The sequence below is a fragment of the Dipodomys spectabilis genome, unplaced genomic scaffold (genome assembly GCF_019054845.1).
Source record: "Dipodomys spectabilis isolate Male_0828 unplaced genomic scaffold, ASM1905484v1 ptg000783l, whole genome shotgun sequence".
Classification (NCBI taxonomy): domain Eukaryota; kingdom Metazoa; phylum Chordata; class Mammalia; order Rodentia; family Heteromyidae; genus Dipodomys; species Dipodomys spectabilis.
Genome location: NW_024871460.1, coordinates 22804280 through 22827977, shown reverse-complemented (window position 1 = coordinate 22827977; position 23698 = coordinate 22804280). Strand labels below are relative to the sequence as shown.

General features: G+C 41.6%; 2 protein-coding genes across 4 annotated transcripts; both read right to left on the bottom strand.

Annotated features, from left to right (window-relative positions):
• Positions 1-504: 504 nt before the first annotated feature.
• LOC122102346 (cytochrome b-c1 complex subunit 7) lies at positions 505-4495 on the bottom strand. Its single transcript, XM_042672990.1, has 4 exons — positions 4422-4495; positions 2055-2126; positions 1625-1791; positions 505-684 (listed from the first exon to the last, which is right to left on the bottom strand). Exons 1-4 carry the CDS (start codon positions 4438-4440, stop codon positions 607-609), a joined length of 336 nt encoding a protein of 111 aa, XP_042528924.1. The 5' UTR covers positions 4441-4495; the 3' UTR covers positions 505-606.
• A 2160-nt stretch (positions 4496-6655) lies between these two features.
• Mterf3 (mitochondrial transcription termination factor 3) lies at positions 6656-23492 on the bottom strand. 3 transcript variants are annotated; one of them, XM_042673155.1, is made up of 8 exons: positions 23364-23492; positions 19237-19576; positions 18360-18512; positions 14481-14670; positions 11885-12032; positions 11443-11514; positions 10046-10207; positions 6656-6866 (listed from the first exon to the last, which is right to left on the bottom strand). In XM_042673155.1, the coding sequence occupies exons 2-8, from the start codon at positions 19559-19561 to the stop codon at positions 6813-6815; spliced, it is 1104 nt and encodes a 367-aa protein (XP_042529089.1). In that variant the 5' UTR covers positions 19562-19576; positions 23364-23492; the 3' UTR covers positions 6656-6812. The 3 variants fall into 3 exon arrangements, with proteins under 3 accessions (XP_042529089.1, XP_042529087.1, XP_042529088.1); XM_042673153.1 differs by having other exon boundaries at positions 6656-6924; positions 23364-23490; XM_042673154.1 differs by lacking the exon at positions 23364-23492 and adding an exon at positions 21079-21097 and having other exon boundaries at positions 6656-6924.
• Positions 23493-23698: the final 206 nt, after the last annotated feature.

Genomic DNA, 23698 nt, shown 5'->3' with positions numbered 1-23698 from the left:
TGGCTCACATCTGTAGTCCTAGCTACTCAGGAAGCTGAGATCTCAGGATTGCAGTTCAAAGCCAGCCAGGGCAGGAAAGTCTGTGCCGCTGATCTCCAATTAACAACCAGAAAACCGGAAATGGCGTTGTGGCTCAAGTGGTAGAGCGCTCACCTTGAGCTGCATGACCAACCCCCCCTCTCAAAAAAAAAAGTTTGGAAAGAAGCCAGGAGTCAATGACTTACACCTGTAATCCTAGGTACTCAACAGGTGAGATCTGAGGATCGAGAGGTTTGAAGCCAGCTCAGGAAGGAAAGCCTTGTGAAACTATCTCCAATTAAACAGAAAATAACTGGAAGAAGAGGTAGATTGTCAGCTATGAGTGAAAAAGCTATGTGAGAGCACCCTGGCTCTGAGTTCAAGCCTCAGTACTGGAACAAACAGATAAGAGGGTTTGGAAAGAACTGTGACAAAAGTGAATTCAGGAGTCATCAGAAGAAGGTTTAGAATTCAAAAGTTCCATCAATGATTATATTTATTTAAATATTCTTAAATTGTATGTTTCAGATTTAATTTACTTCATAGATTCTCTGAGCACAACTGCATTCACAGGTTCCAACTTCGTGATTACTTGTTTGCCCATTCTTCTCTCTCTTTTCTTTCCCGAATAACCTCCTTCAGGTATGGTTCAAGGTAGAATTTATCCTATAAATAAATAAAAAAAATTATATCCTATGATTGTATTCTGATATATCCCAAACACTTGATAGGTCTCAACAAATGAAACCCACAATTACTTTTTATTTCCAACATAAGAAAATAAATTCTCAACCAGACTGATAACTATGTCTTTATTTATTTAGCCAATACTACGGTTTGAACACAAGGTCTTGAGCCTGCTAAACACGTGCTCTACCACTTGAACCTTGTTTAGCCCTTTATTGCTTTAGTTATTTTTCAAGTAGGGGCTTGCCTTTTTGCCTGGAGCTAGCCTCATTCCTTGATTTTCCTAACCACGGCCTCCCTATACCTGGGATCACAGGCACACATCACCATGCCAGTTTATTGGTATGGGTCTCAACTTTTTGTCTAGGTTGGCCTTGAATAGAAGTAGCTTAGACTATAGGCACGTGCTACCTTACCCAGACACTACTTGCTTTTTAAGATGTAAAAATCCACAAAGATATTACCGGTTGCTCTGATAGGTTACAAAAGGGAAGTCTGTCAGTAGAAAGAAAAAAAGAAAAAGAAAAAAGAAAGGATGATGGTCTATAGGCTTTTCCCTAGTTCCAGCATAGTTCAGGGGTAAAAAGTCCTTTTTTGGACCTGGAGGGACCACTCAGCGGACTTGAATGCTAAATGTCATCTGAGCTGAGAGAGAGTGAAGAGGGAGAATGCCCTGGGAAGGAGAGCACCTGGTCTATCACAGAAGATTTTCCTTCTGACTTTGGAAGTCACTCTATTTCTAAGTCTCAGTGTGTTTTTCTCTAAACTGGGGCTAATACTTGCTCTACTAAGCTTAGCAGACTGTGGTCAGGACAGTTATGTGACATAATGTTGAGAGTGCTAATGCAGTGGGAATCAATACACTTATCTTATACTCCTGTCCTTGTCACCAATGTCAATTACATTAAAGCTGTTCTACCTCTTCATATTTTGTCCATTGCTCCTTAGGCAAGATCTGCTGCCTCATGTTCAGGTCCAGAGCTCTCTTGATCCGAAACATCCTGTCATTATAAAGTTTCTCAGGAAGCCTTCTTATGGCTTCTTTTACATCTTCAGTCTCTTGTATGGTATCATCTCGCATTAACCCTGAGACAGAAAAATAAATCTATCAAAAAAAGAATAAAAAGGAAGTATTTTTTCCCTAATGAGCAAAATACCCTTATGAGTTATAACTCAGGACATGGGTGAAATACTGAGAGTCCAAATCACTAGGTACAATGGAAACCCAAAGGAGTTGAGAGGAAAATATAATAAGGATGTCCTGCTACTATAAATCATTGCTTTCTCAAAGTATTTTTTAAAATAATAAATCTCTTATAAAAAGAAAAAGGAAACAGGAGTGAACTTACCCAGTTTGTTGAATCCTGCAGCACTGTAATACCATTTTCGAACACCATCCAGCCACCATCCAGAGGCTGAAACTGGTAATTATTGCATTGTTAATTTCTATGAACATAAGCAACCAGTACTCTTATAGCTATCTTCATGCAAATACAAGAAGGAATGTCCTATTAAAAATTCATACTCTCAGTCAGGCACTAGTGGCTCACACCTGTAATCCTAGCAACTCAGGAGGCTGAGATCTGAGGATCATGGTTCAAAGCCATCCCAGGAAGGAGAGTCTGTGAGACTCGTATCTCCAATAAACCACCAGAAAACCAGAACTGGCGCTGTAGCTCAAGTGGTAGAGTGCTCGCCTTGAGCTGAAGAGCTGAGGGACAGCGCCCAGGCCCAGAGTTCAAACCCCATGACCAAAAAAATAAATCATATTCTCTACAGTATAGGTAAGAGTTCTTTGCTTTATCTATGATAAAAAATGACTAGATAAAATATATGGCACATCATGGGAGAAGAGGGTAAGCTCAAACAGCAAATATATAAAAAGATCATTAGGTACAACTACTGCAGGTCAGCCTCCCTAAGGTTTAACAAGCTAATCCCTAATATCCCTGCAGAACTGGGGATGGGAAAGGAGCCCAGAACATTTCTACAATTTGTAGTTGCAGAAATAAATTACAAGAATAACTGCACACTGTTCTTTTCAAAGGAAGAGGAGGTACATGAAAAGAGGGCTGGATTTCAGGATGGGTGGCAGGGCTACAAACCCCCACTCTTATATGTATTATTATTATTGCATCTGGTTATCTTCTTTGCAGCTAACTTTCCATTAAGGGAATGAGTATGTGAACACATAATGAATTTGAACATGAAAACTCTTTAGGGACTATGAACATGAAAACTAAAGAGGCTGAGTGGGGTAGAGCATACACTTGTAATTCTAGCACTGAGGAGGCTGAGGCAAGAGGATTGTGAGGATTTGAGACACTGTCTCAAAAAGTAATAAATTTAACAGTCCATGCACGCGCGCGCGCACACACACACACACACACACACACACCAACCAACCAACATCTAGGGCTAGCCCCTTACCAAAGAAGAAAATCAAACTGCCCTTTCACTTCAACCACAAACTCCTTAATACACTATACATGACTTTGGAAACTCTCCTTGGAAATTAAGAACCATGTATAAAATTATTTCTAGGTAAAAATATCAGTCAACTATCTAAAAATATAGTTAACTGTCTCCAAACATACTTGTTGTAAACATACTGGCAAGTGATAATGATCATGGTTATCGTTCACGAAACATTTCAGTGTGCCAGGCACTGTCCTGTTTGCTTTACCCATATTTACTAGGTTTATTTGTAATAAAGCTGTAGAGAAGTTAGCAGTAACAGTGAATTATCATGGCCAGGCACCGCCGGCTCACCTCTGTTATCCTAGCTACTCAGGAGACTGAGATCTGAGCATCTGCTTTTCCAAGCCAGCCCAGGCAGGAAAGTCTGAGATTCTTTTATCTCCAATAAACTACTCAGAAAAAGCTGGAAGTGGCACTGTGGCTCAAGTGGTAGAGTGCTAGCCTTGAGCACAAAGACGATCAGGGACAGCGCCCAGGCCCTGAGTTGAAGCTCTAGTCCTTTTTTTTTTAAAGACAGAGTCTGACTAGGGTAGTGTAGGTGACCTTTACCTTGACATCTGCTTGATTCAGCCTTAACTCCCGGGTTACCCCGCGTGGGGCACCCCCACGGAATACATTCGTGAACAAGTCTAATGCACTTTCACAAAACTCAATTCACTGATGTTCCTTGACAGTTTCACCATTTCTGAAGCTGTGCAGAATGGCAACAGTATTTAATTACAAAGACAAAAGCGAGTCCAAATTCCGCTGCCCGAGAGCCCGGGGGTGGGGTGTGTGGGAGGGGGGGCTGACACTATCTGAAGTGCACATCCCCTCCACCCCTGCGTGAGTCCTCCTGCCCCCAGTAAACGCAAACCCCCCCAAGCGCCCCGGAGGGCTCAGGGCTCCAGGGCGCCCAGGAAGGGAACTCAAGGGGCTTGGCCCCCAGCCTGCGCAGGGCCCGGCGAGGCGCGCGCGAGGGCAGGGAGGGCCCCGGGCCGGCCTCCTCGGGCCTCAGCGGCAGCCGTTCCCCCGCCGTCTCCCCGCCCGGAACGCCTCGAAGGCCGCGGGGAGGGCGCGGCGGCCGGCGCGCGGAGCACCCGGCACCGCCACCATCCCCAGGCCTCACCCCCGCAGGCAGCCACACGCGGGCCTGCCTTTCCCGTGTGCGCAGACCCCCGGCCACTCAGAACAGAGGAGGAGCGAGGTCGAACGCCGCGAAGCTCGTCACGGAGCAGAGGGGCCCGGTCACTTACCAGCCGACCTGCCCGCCATGGTGACCCGAGAACGACGCGAGGCCTTCTGGGTAAGTCCTAGAGGGCGCCGGGCTCAATGCGCAGGCGCCTGGCGTCGCGACGCGCCGGAGGCGGTATGCGCAGGCGCAGTTCTCACGGCCCACGTGAACAATCTGCTTTGTCTCCACTAGAGGGCGGCAAATGGAGTATTTGCAAGGGGCTAGTGATATAATGGGGGGGGAAATGTATGCACGAACACACACACACACACACACACACACACACACACACACACACACACACACACACACACACACACACACACACACACACACACACACACACACACACACACACACACACACACACACACACACACACACGAGCGCTGGTCTAGGTTATGTTACTTAGTAGTTAGGAGCGTGGGCATTATTAATGGAGCAGAAAGAGCCAGGTAATGTGTATAGGACTGGAGGATTGTTTCTAGGACCCAGGGGGTTATCTTTGGATGCTTCTTTATATAAAATGATGTCGTTTTTAAGTGAAACCTACACACATCTCTGTTCTTGCTAATCATCTCCACTTGGTGACTGGCAGTCCTGGGGTTTGAGCTCAAGGCTTGGCACTCTGGAGCCAGGCCCTGTACTACTTGAGCCTACACTGTTAGCCTCTTTAGATTAGTTTCAATACCTGATACAAATTCAGTACCTAATTTCGATACCTAAATACTTGCAAGTAGTTGTTACATAAGGAACGACAACAAAATGCACTTGTTCAATAGCAACATAGGTGGGTTTTTTTGTTTTTATTTTTGTTTGTTTTTTGTCAGTCATGGGGCCTGAACTCTGGGCCTGGGCACTGTCCCTGAGTTCTTCAGCTCAAGGCTACCACTTGAGGCACAGCGCCACTTCTGGTTTTCTGGTGATTAATTAGAGGCCCAGGGACTTTCTTGTCCTGCCTGGTTTTGAACTGTGATCCTCAGATCTCAGCTAAGTAGGTAGGATTACAGGTGGGCTCTTTCATTAAAAAAAAAATTTTCCATCCCTCTTGGAGGGTTGAACATGTAATTTCCAGAGATGGAGGACCCACAGTTTTCTCACTTAATTGCACAACTATAGTCTAATTACCATGATGTTCTCCACTGTAAAGGGAAAGTTGAACCTAATTCAGGGTGAGTAAAGTGTGAAGGGCATAACTAGAAGAATCTAGGTACCAACTCAGGCTTCCTTAATCTAGGACTGCATGTCACATGATGCATCTGGGAAAGACAACCTTGCTGGTTTTCAGTTTCTCTAGCTAAAGATCTACATCAAGCCATTTTAGTTGGAAAGTTAGGTTGAACAAGTTAATAAAATATTAAAAGCTTCTCATATGTCTGGCATTCAGTTGGTATGACAGGACCAGCTGGAGTTTGGCAAGGAATCTTCCACTTCACCTACTTTCTTCAGTAATTGGGCTTCTTTAAATATGGCTTAGGTCTCAAGAAAGTTCCCAAGAGGACAAGCCCCACGTGCAAATGCTTGTTAACCTCTGCTTCAGAATGTCTCAGGGGCCAATTTAGATTGGCTCAGAGTCACTGGGGTATTCTCAAGAGTATAAATTCAAGGTTTGGTTCACTGGGAACTACCAGTGTACCACAACCTGGTGATTGTAAGGCAGATGACTCAAGTGATGCCCCATATTACAAAGAAGCAAAGACTCAAGAGATTAAAATCATTTTCTCCCGTGGGAGAAAATGTCAATTCCTACTATAAATCTGCTTGCTGGTAGTAAGCCAAAGTGTTATTAAATGTTATTAAATCTCATTGCCTCAAACTTTTTCTCCCTATCCTTTTCTCTTTCCTGATTTTCAGTGGCTATATATGGACAACTGTGAATACCAGAACATAGGAATACAACACTATAGCTCAGGAATACAACACTATGCATAGTCCAAAACAATGTGTTTTGAGAACCAAGTAGTGGCTGATATGATGTATTATGCTCCAGAAACTTGTATTTTATGGTATAAAATCTAAAGTCTGTGAATTCAAGAAGAGGAAAGACCCTCTTGAACCTTCACAGGAATAGCAAAGCATCCGCTCCTAAGCTCTTTCTCTAAGCTTGCTTTTATTTCAGTTCTCTTTTTCCTGAATAGAAAGGTTACGGTGAGTCTAACAAGAATTGAGTCAGAAGGAACTTACAAGAAAGAATGTATAGACCCAAATATACAATACCAATAAATTATTTCTAATATCAGTTGAGACCTAAGACAGTTACTTTAAAAATAAATTTATTTACATATACATATATGTACTTTATAATACTTCATTTTAGCATTCATTAAAAACTAAAGAGTTTTTATGAATTTTTCAAAGTCCTTTACTGAAGCTTTGGCAAGTTCTTCACAAAATATTTCATCAGGAATAGATACTAATTTGTCCAAAGAGATGTAGTTAGGTTTTTGTGGATCATACTGTGCTCTTCCTAAATAGACAAGAAACAGATGTCTTTCTTTAATTTTAAACAACCGAGTATTAAATACCTAGAAAAGAAAAATGAAGGTTTTGTTAAAAATAAATTTAAGAAAGCTATACAATAAAAGATAAAGTACTAAAAAATTACTTGGCTAAATATTTTAAGAGGTTAACAAATAGAACCATGATTCATGTTGAAAAATTCAAATCTTAAGTTTCTGTAAAAAAAAAAAAGTTATGAGGAAACAGACTGGGGTGTAGGTTAAAAGTATAGAACATGCCCATTATGTGTGAGATCCTAGATTGATCCCCAGAATAGCAGTAAATATTATTAAAAGATAGGACAGGTGTGGTAGTATATGCATGCAATATCAGCACTCAGCAAGCTGAGGCAGAAAGATTGAGAGATGAAGTCCAGCTTGGGCTATAGGGCAAAACCCTCTCTCAAAAACCAAATGACAACATTATGACTTTAAAAAGAACTCAAAAAGCAATTAGGTGGGAAAAATAGTTGTCTTGTCAAAGCTCATAGAATTCACAAACAGTGAAAGCAGGGGTTACACTGTGGGGGAGGGACATACAAAGCAACAAAGAAATCATCTTATAAATAAATATGTTAAGCCGGGCGCTGGTGGCTCACGTCTGTAATCCTAGCTACTCAGGAGGCTGAGATCTGAGGATCGCGGTTCAAAGCCAGCCCGGGCAGGAGAGACCGTGAGACTCCTATCTCCAATAAACCGCCAGAAAACCGGAAGTGGTGCTGTAGCTCAAGTGGTAGAGCGCTCACCTTGAGCTGAAGAGCTGAGGGACAGAGCCCAGGCCCAGAGTTCAAGCCCCACGACCGACAAAAAAAAAAAAAAATAAATAAATATGTTAGAAACAATTGCATGATAGCAAAAACATTAAATAGGGATACAGGCAGACCCATTGCAACAATGAGATGTACAAATCATTATGTCAAAAAACGAACTTTACAACTTTGTGGGGAGGCAGGGGAAGGGGGGGGATGGGAAGGGATGGGAAGGGGAAGCAAAGGAGGAGGCAACAATGCTTGATGAGAAATGTACTCATTATCTTGCCCATGTAATTGTAACCTCTCTGTACGGTATTTTCACAAAAAAAAAAAGAATTCACAAACATTAAAGACCATGATAATAGCAATTTGCCTGGTGAAGGTTACAATGTGTTTCACATAAATTTGTGAAATTTATTAATCACTTAAGCTCAAGAAAAAAATTATTAAAAAAAAACAAAAAAAACAATTAGAACAGTTAGAAAGGAATGAAAAGCTACATGATGGGCAAAGAAAATAGACTACTCCAGAGACAGAGGGGAATGTGTTAGAACAAATCTCAGGCCTCATCTCCAACCTATCTCATCAGATACTAAGAGTAGGGGCTCAGAAACCTGCTTTAAAATTTGAGAACCAATGTCCATGTCAGAAAAAAAAAATTGCATAATCTGTGAAATTTCCTTTAAAGAATTCCTGCTGCTCCCCAACTAGAAGCAAACAGTGAAGCCATGAAGTTGACCCTGTTAGGTAGCAATAAAACTTGCAAAAGGCCAGGTGAGAGGTGAAAACTTTACAAAGGCCTGGAGGTCTGGCAGACGTGTGGCCAGAGCCAAACTCCAGAGGCTGAGGGCAAGATGCTGGAGGGTAAGGGGAGGGATGTTTGTGGTAAGCAGTTGTCTCACTGACAGTGAGGATCCAGGCTTGGACAGAAGAACTCAGTGCAGGACACATAAGCTCTAGGCCTTTTTCCTGGTGTACAAAGGAAACAAAGTAGTAATAGTTCAATTGGAAGGGACAATGAAAAATAACTGCTGAAAACAAACTTGCTTTGACAACAGTGGCCAAAAAAATACAAGGTACTAATTAAAAAATGGAGTCAATGTGCTTTGGGGACAAAATGACTCTTTTTTATGTCTCTGCAAAAACACAAATGACGTTCTTGGTAACTAAATGTCCCTTACCACATCATTACTACTAATGGTATAAGAAGCTTCAGATGTCTTTTGTTGTTTGTCTTTTAAAGTACAGCTCAAAAACCAGGAAATTAAAAAAGACCTAAATTTAACAACACTTTAAAGCATTTATATAGTTTATGACCAGATACTGTGTTTACTTCTCCAATGGTCTGAGGTTACTATGTAATGAATTCATGTTTTTATTTTTGAGGCAGGTGTCACTCTGTAGACTCTCTGCTCTGGAACTTGCGGTGCTGCCACACCATATGTCAAGGTTACATTATCGTAAGAGAACTGTATACTATTTCAGGTTCAAAAGCCACAGCTCCGATTGAGTTTCCTCTCAAAAACACTCCCAAATTACTACCAATAATTACTATTTTCTTACCTTTCACGATTTTTTTTTTTTGGTCAGTCGTGGTGCTTGAACTCTGGGCCTGAGCGCTATCCCTGTGCTGTTCAGCTCAAGACGAGCGCTCTACTGCTTGAGCCACAGCACCACTTCTGGTTTTCTAATGGTTTATTAGAGATAAGAGTCTCATGGCTTTTCTGCCTGGGCTGGCTTTGAACCGTGATCCTCAGATCTCAGCCTCCTGAGTAGCTAGGATTACAGGTGTGAGCCTCTGGCCCTGGCTTTCATGATCTTTTCTTGTGTGATAGTTCTCTCCCAGTTTAAAATTTATTATATGTTATATATGCTAACCAGAACTATATCTATGAGAAAGTTAAGCTTCTTAGCACGCATGCAGTTTCAAAATCCTTGCAAAAATTTAAAGTATCTGTTGGGTCCCTCAGTTTGTCAATGTATTTTCTTACTAATAATCTTTCTATCTTGTTTCATTTTCAATAATAGAGTTCAAGAAGCTGGAAAATCTCAAGCCCATTCTACAATTGGGCTTGCCAGCTATGACTATGGTATATTTGTTAGCTCATAGTTTCCTCTACTTGGAAGGTTTCCTTCCTTGTGGTAAATGCCACTCATTGTTTTACTGATTGACATCACTGCTAGAGTGGCAGGGTGTCTTGATAAAGAGGCTGGGTTTATTTAATTGTCTGGGTTTTGCCACCTGTTAAATCAGTAACTCTGGACAAGTAAATCACTTTATATTTACTTTCTTCACACAGTTGTGACAGTCACATAAGTGCCCCCACTTCGCATGTGGGGGGCAGCCCACATGTGGGGCAAGGGCACCATCACGAGAGCTGGGGTATATGTAGTACCTGTGGGAACTTGACAATGATATGATGGGGGATGCTCATCACATTGTGCACATAATCAAAGGTCTGCGTAAGCTTCCTTTTATTTGCAGTTAGCATCTTTGGGATTCTGGTGATCATGTGTTGAATTTCATTATGTTTGAAACCAAGTTCAAGACGATATACCTAGAAGAAAATACATTTTCTGTAAGTCAGGAATAAAAATAGCTATTTTGGTAATATACCAGGAAACAAATTGACATCTTTTTTTAAGTGGAAAATAGTGACATTAAAAAAATCTGGGGGTAGCACTATCAATGCCCTCAAGAGAGTGTGCCTTCCTGCTTCTGGGTGCAACTGAACTTCCAATTCTCTCCTAAGGATGACACAGCACAGTGATCATGATGGTCCCTTGAAGGAGCAGCGTGAATCTTAGATGGGATAACGGTGTAAGGGAGACCTGGGTAGTGTAAGGGAGACCTGGGTAGGTTGTTTGTAAGGACTACAAGCAGATGAGTGTTAAAGCTTTCCAAGTGCTTTTGAACTTGTTTCCAAGCATAGCTACATATATGTTATTGAGAAACTATGTCAAGATTCCCATAAGGGGAAAGCCTTCTATGTACTTTCAACATCCTACCCATGACACACTCCCACCTCACATCCCCCTCTACCAAGCCACTGTTGTCACCTACACTAGATTATCAGCTCTCCAAAGAGTACTTGGGTAGGTGGTTGGTTGGTCATTAACAATGTCCTCAATGACTGAATATGCACCTCAGAGACCAGGCTTTACATTAATTTCAAATATCACTGCCACTTTGTATATTAACTAGTTATAGTCTTGGCTTCTCCCCACCCCGCCTCTTTGGTTTGGTCCTGGGGCTTGAACTCAGGGCCTCGGTGCTACTCCTGAATTTTTGCTACAGTGCTATTTCCAGCTTTTCAGAGTTAACTGGAGATAGGAGTCTCATGGACTTACCTGCCTGGGCTGACTGAACCATGATCCTCAGATCTCAGCCTCCTGAGTACCTAGGATTCCAGACATGAGCCACCGACGCTTGGCTTTGGCTATCTTTAGAAACCTAGTTTTCTGGGCTGGGAAGGTGGCTCAGTGGTAGAGCACTTGCCTTGCATGCATGAGGCCCTGGGTTCAATTCCTCAGCACCACAGAAGCAAAAAAGAAAAAAAGCCAGAAGTGGTGCTGTGGCTCAAGGGTAGAGCGCTAGCCTTGAGCTGAAGAGCTGAAGGACAGCGCCCAGGCCTAGAGTTCAGGCCCCATGACTGGACCCCCCGCCCCCCCCCCTCAAAAAAAAAGAAACCTAGTTTTCTTTAACAAGACTAATAGCAATATTTATTCTCTCCAAAGAACTTAAACACATAAAGAAAGAAATGGACTTCTCAAATGCTTGAGGCTGTCCTACCTTCATATTTTCTTTTATAGGCTCTAGACTCCCAGTCAGTAGTCTTGGTAGACGAACAATCAGATCTCTAGTCTACAATTAGAAACAAAACAATCTATTATTACTGTACACACACATTTAACAGTATTTGAAAAAAAAAAAAAAACAAACTAAGCCTGATTAGGAATATAAGGCTAAAGTTCAAAGGATGTCCAGAGAAATGATCAAGAAGTCTGGGAATATATAAAAAACAAACATTGAAAACAAAACTTAAGCAATGTGATAAGATTAACCTTGCAGAGTAATTCAGTTTTGTACAAAAAGTATCAGGAATTTATGGGACTCTTATGGGCTAGGTATAAAGAACATGTTATTTAACAGTCACCAAAAGTATTAGATATTGAAATGTTATTTTCCCTCCCTCCCTCCCTCCCTTCCTTCCTTCCTTTCTTTCTTTTTTTACCTTCTTTACACTGAGTTCAAGTTCTTTCTGGAAAAATCCCAATCTGTTGTCCAATCTTTCCACTGAAAAACTCAGCAAAAATGGTGCATTTCTGACCATCTGTGTAATATCTGCCTTACTGAAATTTTTTGATTGTAGATAAGCCACCCTAGGAAAAAAATACATATATGTATAATACATATTAGTAAGAAATAAAAATATACACATAAACATTTACTTGTGCCATGCTATTTTCCAAAAGAATTATTTTTTAAAAATAATAAGGCTCTTAAATCAGAAAAGATACATAAAAAAGGATAAAAACACTATTTTACAGCCCAAATTTGGAATATTCCCCAGTTGTTAGGAGCATATGTGGTCTTGAGCAAGTTTAAGGTCTAAATTCGCTTTTTAAGTTTTCTTCAGAGTTACATGTAGGGGGATACTATGGTATAGTAGCAAGGACTGTGGAGCTAGATGAACTGGGTTTGAATCCCAGTTCTGCCACTCACGCTGTGTGCAATCTTGGATAAATTACTGAACCTCTCTGCTTCCCAGAGACAGTGATGATCATAATGTAGCTTCTAAAATAATGCCTAATTCCTTTACTTAAGCTTCCTTGGAAGAAATTGGAACAGTCAGGGCAAGATGGTTTGGGAATGGTGAGGAAATTCCTGGCAGCCAGAAGGAAAGAGCTGGATGAGTTTCCTAGAATAACTTTCTCTCCCCTGTACTGTGATTGTCTGTATGACACAGCCTATGAGTCTCATGATAGAAGACAGCAAGTCTTTCATGTCTGATACCTAGCTCAACGCTTTAAATGTAAGGGTCAATATAAGAAAGGAAAGCTGTTTTTCTTTCTTTTCCCCTAACTCAGAAAAAAGAAAAAAAGGGAAAAGCATAAGATTATGAAGGTTCGAAAACTGTAAAGCTCTCTGAGATGTTGAGAGGCTCAACACTAGTGTGGACAACAGAGTAGGGGCTTAAGAGCAGACAGACAGCTAGGAGGCTACTGCCATGATATAGGTGTGAACTGATGGGACCTGGGGTGGGGTATTCCAATTGGAGATGAAGACAAAGACACTGGCTGGTCTGGGAGATAGAAAGATAGAGCTGATGGCCTGGGTGATTTATCAGATGTGATCCCAAAAGAGGAAAAGCCAAAGTTAATACTAGTTTTTCTAATTTGAGTAATATGGTACACAGCGTAGTGTTCTCACATAGTGAACTCAGCAAAATAGAGCAGTGTTAGTTAGAGGAAAGGGTATGATGAATTAAAAAAAAAAAAAAAACCTAAAGGACAGAAGCTTTGTCTTATTCCCACTTTGTCTTATTTCTTACTAACTAGCAAAATCATTCTCAAGAGACTACTATCTCATTGTACAGCTTCTCACAAATTTAGCATTTCTTTGAATGTTGAAGGAAGTACGAAGATATTTACAAAGAACTATTTAAGTAAAAAAATTTTTTTAAAGAAACAACAACCACAATAGCCAATTGAGTAAGCAAATGATACACTAATTTGCCAAAAGAATGTGTCTTATCATCAAAAATTAGATACAAAGCTAGGTGCTAGTGGCTCACAACTATAATCACTGACACACACACACACACATGCACACACAAATACAAGCTGAGCTACTGGTGTATCATACTTATATAACCACAGCAATGTGGGAGGCTAAGATTGGGAGGATCACAATTCAAGGAAAGCTGGGGCAGAAAAGTTCATGAAACTCTTTCTCAAGAAAGAGCTAGATGTTGTAGTATGTGTCTATCACCTTGCATAGAGTAGGCATCCAAGTGCATTCAGCACCAGGCAAGATCCTATGTCAAAAATAACTAGCACAGGGCTGGGAAGGTGGCTCAGTGGTAGAGCGCATGCCTTGCATGCCAGAGGCCCTGGGTTCGATTCCTTAGCACCACATAAGCAAAAAGAAAAAAAAAGCCGGAAGTGGCGCTGTGGCTCAAGTAGTAGAACGCTAGCCTTGAGCTGAAGAGCTGAGGGACAGTGCCCAGGCCCGTAGTTCAGGCCCCATGACCAGACCCCCCCCCCCAAAAAAAAAAAAAAAACTAGCACAGTAAAGGCTGGAGGCATGGTTCAGTAGTATTACACCTGCTTAGCAAGTGCAAGGCCCTGAGTTCAATTGTAGTACCACCAAAAAAAATGGACAGCAAAGTCACCAGTGGTGGTGCATGTTTTCAATCTCGGTTCATGGTTTCAATCTAAGCACATGTAAGGATGAAGAGTTCAAGGCCAGTCTAAGCTAAAGCTTAAAAAAACAAAAAAGAGAAACAATAAATGTCATGTGCTCAAAATTATTCAAGATAATTCAGCTTTTTGTTAATAGAAACGTTTAGAAAAAATATACTTAAATTTATGACACAAAACAGTCCACTGACTCAGCAATAAGTTGAAATGATAAAATTGTAATGGATAATTCACTAAAAGCACTGTTATATTTAACTCAGATGAGAGATTTGTAACAATACTAACAATTAACAATTAATGCTCATCATCCCAGAGTTCCCCATGCAACAGACTTACAAATTTCTCACATCCATATATCTTCCCACCACTTCTTAGGTTATATGAGAATTATTATAAAAGCCCTACCTGGTCTTAAGATTTTCAAGGTCCTCAGAGAAAATGGCATAATTTTTACTTAGGAATGCTCCCAGTTGGTTATCCTCCAAACCCAAATCCTTGAGAAATAGTAGTATTTGCTTAATGTCTTTTTCAAAATCCAGTCTTAGGAGGAGGTTGGCTGCATCTGGATGTTTTTCTATCTTGGACAAATCCACTCCTCCAAAAATTAGAAATACAGTGTTAAGATAATTTATTATTCAGCCATGAGTTTCAAATAGATAAGCACAAGAATGACTCACCAACAGTCTATTCAAAGAACTGAAATAGGAGATTTAAATATTTTTAAATTATACTGGTTACAGGATTAGAAACAAATGCATTATACATTTATTCTGAAGACAAGTATACAGGAAAACAAGGGCATCTAAGTCTAAGTTTCCCCAAAGACAAATTCACTAAACCATAAGGACACCAGGCCATCACCTCTTGTCTATAGCTTCTTGGATAATGTAATTATTCTGCAGGGTTCATCCCTCTGAATACGCTTATGTAATTTGAATACTGTGAATCACAAAAAATATAAAACCTATGTATGGCTTTCTCTATCATATACATTTAGAAAAAGGTTTGGAAAGTTATTTAACAATCAACTCATAGTGTTTATCTTTGAAAACTGGGAGAGGAAAAGAGGTTTATCTCTTGCAATATTTATACTCTTAACAACTAGATGTTATTCTTATATAAGTTAAAAAAAATTAATAGAAAAACAAGCCTAATTAAAAGATTGATAAAATAGAAACAAGTTCCAAAAATCGATGATAAATAAAGGACAATTAAAGATTCAGACGTCACATTTAACTAGCAATTACAGCTTATATGTGTTCTAGGGCCTTGCATAAGCTGTCACACTCTAACTGTGCTCAAGCAGAGGCCCTGAGGAGCTGTGTTCTAACAGCCCCAGGAGAGCAGAATCTCATCAGGAGAGCACAGGGTTCAGTCAACTCAGCTGGGCTCACTCATGATTTCATTAACCTGAAAACACGGTCACTGAATGCCTGCTTGGTCCTCGGCTAAGCACTGGGATACACAAACTGAACACTATACCATCTAACCAGTACAAGATCAGCTTTTGGGCTACAAATATTACTATGACTATTGTCTTCATTTATGGTTACACATATTTATCAGTCAGGGTCTGGTAGGCAACAAATACATTTCCTTGGAAAGCTCAACCAGAAAGAACTGTAAGGGAGGAACTCAGTACAGTGGCACAAGCAGAGTTAAGGGAACACATAGGGCACCACACACAGGGAGGCCAGAGTGTTAACCAGAGCTCAGAGGGAGCCTGAAACTATTAAAGACAGGATGCTCCTGCAGACCTGTTGTCATGGAGGGACAGTTACAGGACCTAGAGAAGGGAGATGTGGGAAACAGCCCCACCTGGCTTCCTAGCCTCCTCCCCTGCAGGTTCCTCCCTCTGGCTGAACCTTCTTAGAAGCCAGCTGGCATCAGAGCCCCTGGGCCCAGGGATTGGCCTCCTGAGATGTAGAACAAGCAGAGAAAAGCAGAAAACATCTGCCAAGCAAATAGACAAATTTTCAAAAACATTGACAAGCCATGGTTCTTCTATGTTTGTCATAGAATATATTTGGTCCTTCCACTATAGTGGAATATATTCCAAAGCTCTACATACACTATAAATTATTTAAAGGCAAGGGCCATGTCTTAAGATTATCTTGCCTCACCCAGGGTACTTCCCATAAACCAAGAAAACTATTCTGAAGAAAAGGTGAGTGGCTCTCTGGCCCACAGCAAATGTCACCTCTCACCTCTGAACTTACAGAACAGCTTTTTGAAACTATATATTTGGGGGTATAACATGTTTTGATACATGCACCATACATAATAACTAAATCAACATAACTAATGTGTATCACTATTCATTTCATTTCTTGTGGTGAGAACATTAAAATCTACTCTTAGTAAGTCAGGAGCTGGTGACTTATACCTGTAATCCTAGCTAATCAGGAGGTGGAGACCCCAAAGATCACAGTGGAAGGTCAGCCAGAACAGAAAAGTCTGCTAGACTGCATCTCTAAAATAACCAGCAAAAAGCTAGGTTGTAGGCATGTCTCAAGTAGTAGAACACCAGCTGAGCAAGCAAGCCACACAAGCGCAAGGTTCTGAGTTCAAACTCCAGCACAGTGAAAAAAATAAAAAAAATTTAAAAACAACCACCAAAACTACACTTAGCACTTTCCACGTATCGGTATATGATTATTAACTATAGTCATCACACTGCACTGTACTTTTCAGAACATGTATCTAATTGAAACTTTGTGCCTTTGTCCAACATTTTCCCATGCCCTCCTTTTCTTGCTCCTAATTCTTTTCCAACCATTTGATCTTCTGCTTCTGTGAGTTTGTAATTCTTAGTTCTAATATATTACAGGGAGATCATGATCTATATGTCTTCCAACGTCTGTCTTATTTCACTTAGCATAATGTCCTTCGGGTTCATTTATGCTGATCTCCTTTTTGGGGAAGGAATTGTAAATTTGTAGCACTTTGCTTCATCTGTTCCTTAACTAATGGACACTTAGGTTGACTCATGGAAAACTTTATCTGCATCTTCTATTAGGAACTTCCCACTTTACTTTTCATCCTGGCACTTCAGTTGTTTTTTTGTTTTGTTTTGTTTATTGTGTTGGTGATGAAACCCAGAGCCAATAAAATGAACTAATAAAATGAACTCTACAACCAGCTATGGTCTTAAATATGTGAGCTTCAATGTTCTGAACATCTGCAGCTTCTTGAGAACAAAGGCCATTCTCTACACACTTTGGTAACCTCTAGGTAATTAAGCACAGGGACAGGTGAATAATTATCATTCACTCTTATTAGTGCTAAGATCCAAGTAAGCCAGGAAGAAAGTGGGGGCGAAGAGGGCGATCCTGTCTGCAGAGTCAAAGAAAACATTTCAGAAGCTGCTGGATCTCTGAGCTAAGTTCTCAGGTTGGCCAAGGAACATGTAGCAGGTAACGAAGATGGAAAGATAAGGAGGAGGAAAACAGGAAGAACACTGAGGCTTGGAAAGGCTTTGAGGAACTTTTAAGTTAAGTCACATTTACATTATAGAAAGAGCACTAACATAACATAGATTTTCAGGGCCAATCTAGTGGATAAGATTATCAAGTCAGAAGTTACCCACAGTTGGTCAGTAATAAATGAGCTAGATGAAGGTTGATACTACAAGACTTGAGAAACATACAGAAAGATGTTAAACTAGCTAGGTGAAGTGATTCACTTCCAGATGAATAAAGGATGGCCTCAAGACCAAAAGTCTGGGTGCATGCAAGTAGCTGATGTCAGTAAGACTAGCTACCCAGGAGGATGAAATCTGAGGATTGTGGTTTGAAGCCAGCCCAGGAGGAAAGTCCATGAGACTTTCATTTCCAATTAATCACCAAAAAGCTGAAATGAAGCTGTCGTTCAAGTGGTAGAATGTTGACAATAAGCAAAAAAACTCAGAAACAGAGCCCAGGGGGGTCAAGTATAAATGGAATGATGAAAGTGGGGATGTAGAGTTAAGTGGGACAGAGCAGGGAATACAATTTTCTATGGGAGGCCTGGACACAGCACTAGACTTTTTTGCTCATGGGTAAATACTGGGATCATTTCATAATTAAATATTTAAGAAATCCAAAAATACTCTGCCTTTGATCAGATTAAAATGTTAATTTAAAAAGGGGAAAAAAATAAACCAAGAGTTCCTCAAGAAGTACTTGTAAGGGAGTGGTTCAAGTTGTTAACTGTCTGCCTAGGAAGCTGAAGGCTCTGAGTTCAGATCTGAGTACCGCCAAAAAGTAAATGAAGAAGCAATGTACCTGTAGGTTGGAAACTTACCTAGCAGCACTAACTTCTGCAGAGTCTCAGAATGATCTACATAGTCTTGAAGTGTGTATGAAGCTAGAGGCAATGGAGGGCATACAGTAATCTGAATAGCCTCCTCCTCAGAAATTGGCTGCAGTGGAGACCATGGAGGCAAGTCATCCAGTTCTTAGAGACCGCAGAAAAAAACAAAGCCAAGTTAGCACAGTAATGTACAAACCTACAAGTATTCTACATAGATCAGCTCTTTCCTAGTTTCCTATCTCACTGGTTAAATACTGGGGTCATTTTATCATTAAACATTTAAGAAATCCAAATATTCTGCCTTACACCAACTACTGTTTCTCCAGGGTAAGAAAATTTGGGGGTAACTTTTAAGGTACAAAACTCCTTTTTTCTTCCACCTCAGCATCCTAAGAGCAAAAGTTACAGGGAATGTGCCACCATACCTGGTGGAGGGACTCTTTTCCTTCACTTTTCATTAACAGGTAAAAATGTTAAAGGTCAACTGCTCTTCAAGCACATTTTCTTTTATGAGACTGAGTCTACCACAGGTACTACCAAGGAGGCTGATATCTAAGGATCTTGGTTCAAAGCTAGTCCAGGCAAACAAATTTGAGAGACTTTTATGTCTAGTTAACCAGCAAAAAGCTGGAAGTGAAGGCACAGCTCCAGTGGTAAAGTGAGCCATGAGTGAAAAAGCTGAGCAAAAGCAAGGCCTTAAGTTCAGGCCTTAGTACTAGCATGCATACGTGTGTAAATGGAAAAACTGGCATTGTTTATTTTCTTGGCCGACACAAAATAAGACCTATAATGGGCTATCAGAATAGAAACAGGCAACCTTTTATACCTAAAGTGGGCAAAGGAGACTTTTCCAGAAGTTTAGCATTACCTTCTAGGGCTAGTTCAGAATCAAAACTGGGTATCTTCTCTGGCGTTTCATTCACTGAAGGAGGTAGCGTGTCTTGAACAGGCCTGCTGTCTGGCCTGCTGGAGTTAATAGGTTGGGAACTATTCCACAAGGAGGAAGTCTTGTATGTCTTAAATCCCCACTGGAGAAAGCAATTATCAGAGGACATCTGAGCTGGAACACAAAAGCCCTGTGACAGGGTTCTCCCTGGTCCCAGAAAATGTTTTGTGAGTTGTACAGTGTTAATGAAGCTACTCAATTTAATTGAGTTGAACAATCGGAATATCTGCTGGGCTGAAAGGGCCATTTTTCTGAAAGTAGCCTACAAAGAGAAAAATATAACCATCAAAAGAGAAATTCAATTATTTAAATGTTGAAAGCAGTATTCAAACAAACAAAGGATAAACTGGAATTTTTTTTAAATGAAAGGAGCTTAAATAAATTTTTATAACTAAATTAGTGAGATGTGTCTCATATAGAAAAAGCTTCAAAGGCAACGACAAAAATGAAAGCAGTAACTTCTGAATTGGAAAACATAAAGATATGCTTTTATAATTAAAAAACAAAATAGATCATTGGTATAAGAAAAACATTTGGAAGTGGTGCTGTGGCTCAAGTGCTAGAGCGCTAGCCTTGAGCTGAAGAGCACAGGGACAGTGCCCAAGCCCAGAGTTCAAGCCCAGGACTGACCAAAAAAAAAAAAAAAAGAAAAACATTTAAGCCAAAAATCTGTAAATGTTCAAAGTCCAGGTGAACTAATAATTTAGTTCACGTACTAATAATTTAGTTCATGTGATTCTTTTTTGTTTGTTTAAGACAGTTTCACTATGTAGCACAGATTGGCCCTCAATTCTCAATCCTTCTGGCCCAGCCTCTAAATGCTGGAATTGCAGGCATTCTCCACCATGGTTTACACCTGATAGTTTCATTACTTCAATAGAAAATACAGTGATGGAATGAAATGTTTTTGGAATTTGGTTTGAAAGGCATTTTGGTAGAATCCCAGCACTCCAGAGACTGAGGCAGGACCAAGAGTGCATTTCGACTAGTCTCTCCTTTCAGACAAGACAGGAAGCTGAGACCTGACCATCTCAGTTTGAAGCTAGCCTGGGCAGGGAAGTCTTATCTCCAATTAACCATCAACAACCCAGAAGTGAAGCTGTGGCTCAAGCTGGCAGGGTGCTAGCCTTCAGTGCCTAGGCCTTGACTTCAAGCCCCAGGCCTGGTAAAAGAAAACAAACAAATGAGTTCAAGGTTAGCCTGGGTTACACAGTAAGACTCTGTCGCAAGAATAACAACAGAGAAAAAAAAACCCAAATATTGAATTAATTCAAATACAACCCTGTATAGTCACAAAATAAACAGAAAATCACTGTTCTAAATGGATCATAATATTAGTAAAGCTATATAAAACACTGAAGGTTGTTTCTTATTTTATCCTCAGAGATCACTGCTATTTCAGATAGAATACTATTCTTCAAGACAGAATTGAACAGAACTAGTTTTGCCAAATCCTGTTTCACTGTACGGAACAAGAAAAATAACAGCCTTCAAAAGTAAAAGGTCAAAACAGCTAGAAAGCCAGGACTGGTGGTGCATACATATAACCTTAGTGCTTAGGATGCAAAGCAGGAAGATCCCAAATTCAAGGCCAGCCTGGGCTATATGAGACTCCTGTCTCAACAAAGCAACAAAACCAAGTGTCAGAAAGAAATAAGAGCAGTAATGCATAAATACATCATTTTACCAAAAATATACATGGGTGTGTAAATATTCACACATATAAATATGTAAATACATATATTAAATATAACATACACATACATACTGGTGTCCTGGGCTTGAACTTAGGGCCTAGGTGCTGTCTCTGAGCTTTTTGCTCAAGGCTAGTGTTCTACCACTTGTGCCATTGCTCTACTTCCGGCTTTTTTTTTTTTTTTTTTTTGGGTCCGGTCTTGGGGCCTTAACTCTGGGCCTGGGTGCTGTCCCTCAGCTCTTCAGCTCAAGGCTAGCGCTCTACCTCTTGAACCACAGTGCCACTTCTGGCTTTTTTCTTTTTTTGCTTATGTGGTGCTGAGGAATCGAACCCAGGGCTCATGCATGCAAGGCAAGCGCTCTACCACTGAGCCACCTTCCCAGCCCCTACTTCCAGCTTTTTGGAGGTAAAAGTCTTCAGGAATTTCTTGCCCAGGATGGCTTGTGATTCCTCAATCTCAGCCTCCTGATTAGTTTAGGATTAAAGACATGAGTCACCAGTGCCCTGCATTGTTTTTTGTTTAAGAAAGGTTGCTGCCACTTTTAGCTTTTGAACTATCAATTTTACATTAGGCCAACTAATTAGGCAAATTTGATGTATATTATCTTACACTAAATAATCTACATACAACACAGTATGGAGACAAGTGAATAAGAAATACTTAACAATGAGTCATTATTATTACTATTACTACTGATGGTCAAATGCCATTAGTTCTTTCTTTTTTTTTTTTTGGGTCCGGTTGTGGGGCCTGAACTCTGGGTCTGGGCGCTGTCCCTCAGCTCTTCAGCTCAAGGCTAGCACTCTACCACTTGAGCCACAGCACCACTTCCGGCTTTTTCCTTTTTGCTTATGTGGTGCTGAGGAAGCCAACCCAGGGCCTCCTGCATGCAAGGCAAGCGCTCTACCACTGAGCCACCTTCCCAGCCCCAAATGCCACTAACTCTGTCCACTAATTGTATGCAACTTTTGATTTTTTTCTACATAGTGGAAGGTAGCTTATTTTAATGCTCTGAATTAGATTGCATATTTGAGGTCTAATATCTGGGAGATTTGTAACTTGGAAAGTCTACTGAAAAGAGATTTATAAAAGAGGAAGTCTCACTTTCAAGTAACCTTAGAAAGGAAATAAGTGTTCAAAAGTAATCTTCTGGTATTGATAGTATCTGTTAAAATTTGGTAGGAAATGAGCTTCCACTGACCTGTCAGGTGTTTTTGTTTGTTTGTTTTTTTCCCCATACCAACTTGGCTCTGCCCTGAAGCCCATCGCGGCATTAAACTGGGAGCCAGAAGACTTCAGTTATGCTGCTACCTAACAAGATATTGCTTGTGCCGCTCTAGCACAAGGTCTAGCTTATGACAATGGCTCAGTTTAACTATTCTTCAAGTAACATTTTTTGTGGTGCTGTAGAGTCATCTCAGGGTAAACACTGATCTCATCATTCACTCGGCTCCAAAATAGTGCTTGCTGTAAAGGTTAGGGATACAAAAAAATGATTTTCAGGCCCTTATCAGCGCTGATTTTTTTTTTTTTTTTCATTTTAAGGATCCTCCTGTCTCAGCCTCCAGAGATTAGGATGACAGGCTGTGTGCCACAATGCTCACCATTTGTAGATCACAAAGTTTGGCTAAGCATCTCATTCTGCCTCAGAGCAAACTTCTGAAGCCCCAAATCCACTCTGGTTGATTGATTCCCTTGTAAATCCCACCAGACTTTGAAAGAACAATAACGTTTTTATTTACAAGTGCGGTTTCTTTACATGATCACATCACTAGTCTAAACAAGTCAGGTTGATAAAAACAAAAAAGGGTAAACATCCTGGGCAACTCGAGTCCGAAGAAACGGAGTCAGGAAGCGTCGCTGGTTCGAGTCCAGCCTCGTCTACCTAGCGAGGCCCTGAATCCAAACCACAAAAAAGCAAGATCCATTGTCCGTTTAACACGGTACACCGCTTCCCAACTGTACGCGCGGCATTTCGTTAGGAATAAACACTCCAAATGGAGGGCAGGCTCAAGTTTCCGCCGCACACAGACGACCTCGGGGCGAGGACGGAGCGGCTGGCGCGGCGGCTGCGCCCCGCAGGGGCCGCGGAAACAGCGCCGTCCCCGCCGAGGCCGTTTGAGCTCCCCAAACCCAACTTCCGCAGGAAGCCGGCCGACGCGCGGGCCTCCGCCCGCGTCCCTCGGGACGGGCGAAGGAGCCCCCCGCGCCGTTCACCCGGCGGCCTGGGGAAAGCGCACAACACAACCCATCACCGCCCCCCTCCGCCCGGGACCCGGCCACAGGACCTCCAACTCGGGGCGGCCCCATTCGGGCCGCAGCCCTCGCGCTCCGGGGAGGCTCCACCCTTACCGTGTGCGGCCTTGGGTTCCGCGGTGGCCTCCAGACTCCCGAAGCCGGGAGCCGCGCGCCCCCGGACTCCAGCTACGCGCGGGTCTGACCCGGCGCTGCCGGGCTCCGCGGCCCACGTGGGCTGCGCACGGAGTGGACCGTACCATGTGGCAACTGTGCGGGGGGGGGGGGAGCGAGCTGTGAGTCCAGGGAAGAGCTAGCCGTTGACCGCGGAAACCTTCCTTCCCACCGCCCCGTCCCTGAACATGGCTGCGTGTGAGTCTGAAGGCTCGACGGGTGCTCAGAAAGGCCCCCACTTCTAAGACCAAATCGGAGAGACCGATGGCATCCTCCTC

Bases quoted from the DNA above. Each gene is read 5' to 3' on its own strand.
- LOC122102346 (XM_042672990.1), bottom strand. The intron at 1,792-2,054 runs GTAAGTTCACTC...TTTCTGTCTCAG, and splicing joins TGCAGGATTCAACAAACTGG to GGTTAATGCGAGATGATACC. The intron at 685-1,624 runs GTAGAACAGCTT...ATTTATTTATAG, and splicing joins AATGGACAAAATATGAAGAG to GATAAATTCTACCTTGAACC.
- Mterf3 (XM_042673153.1), bottom strand. From the start codon at position 19,561: ATGGCCCTTTCAGCCCAGCAGATATTCCGATTGTTCAACTCAATTAAA. The intron at 18,513-19,236 runs GTAATGCTAAAC...GCGGTCTCTAAG, and splicing joins TTCTGAACTAGCCCTAGAAG to AACTGGATGACTTGCCTCCA. The intron at 11,515-11,884 runs GTAAAAAAAGAA...TTCTAATTGTAG, and splicing joins TTGAACTCAGTGTAAAGAAG to ACTAGAGATCTGATTGTTCG.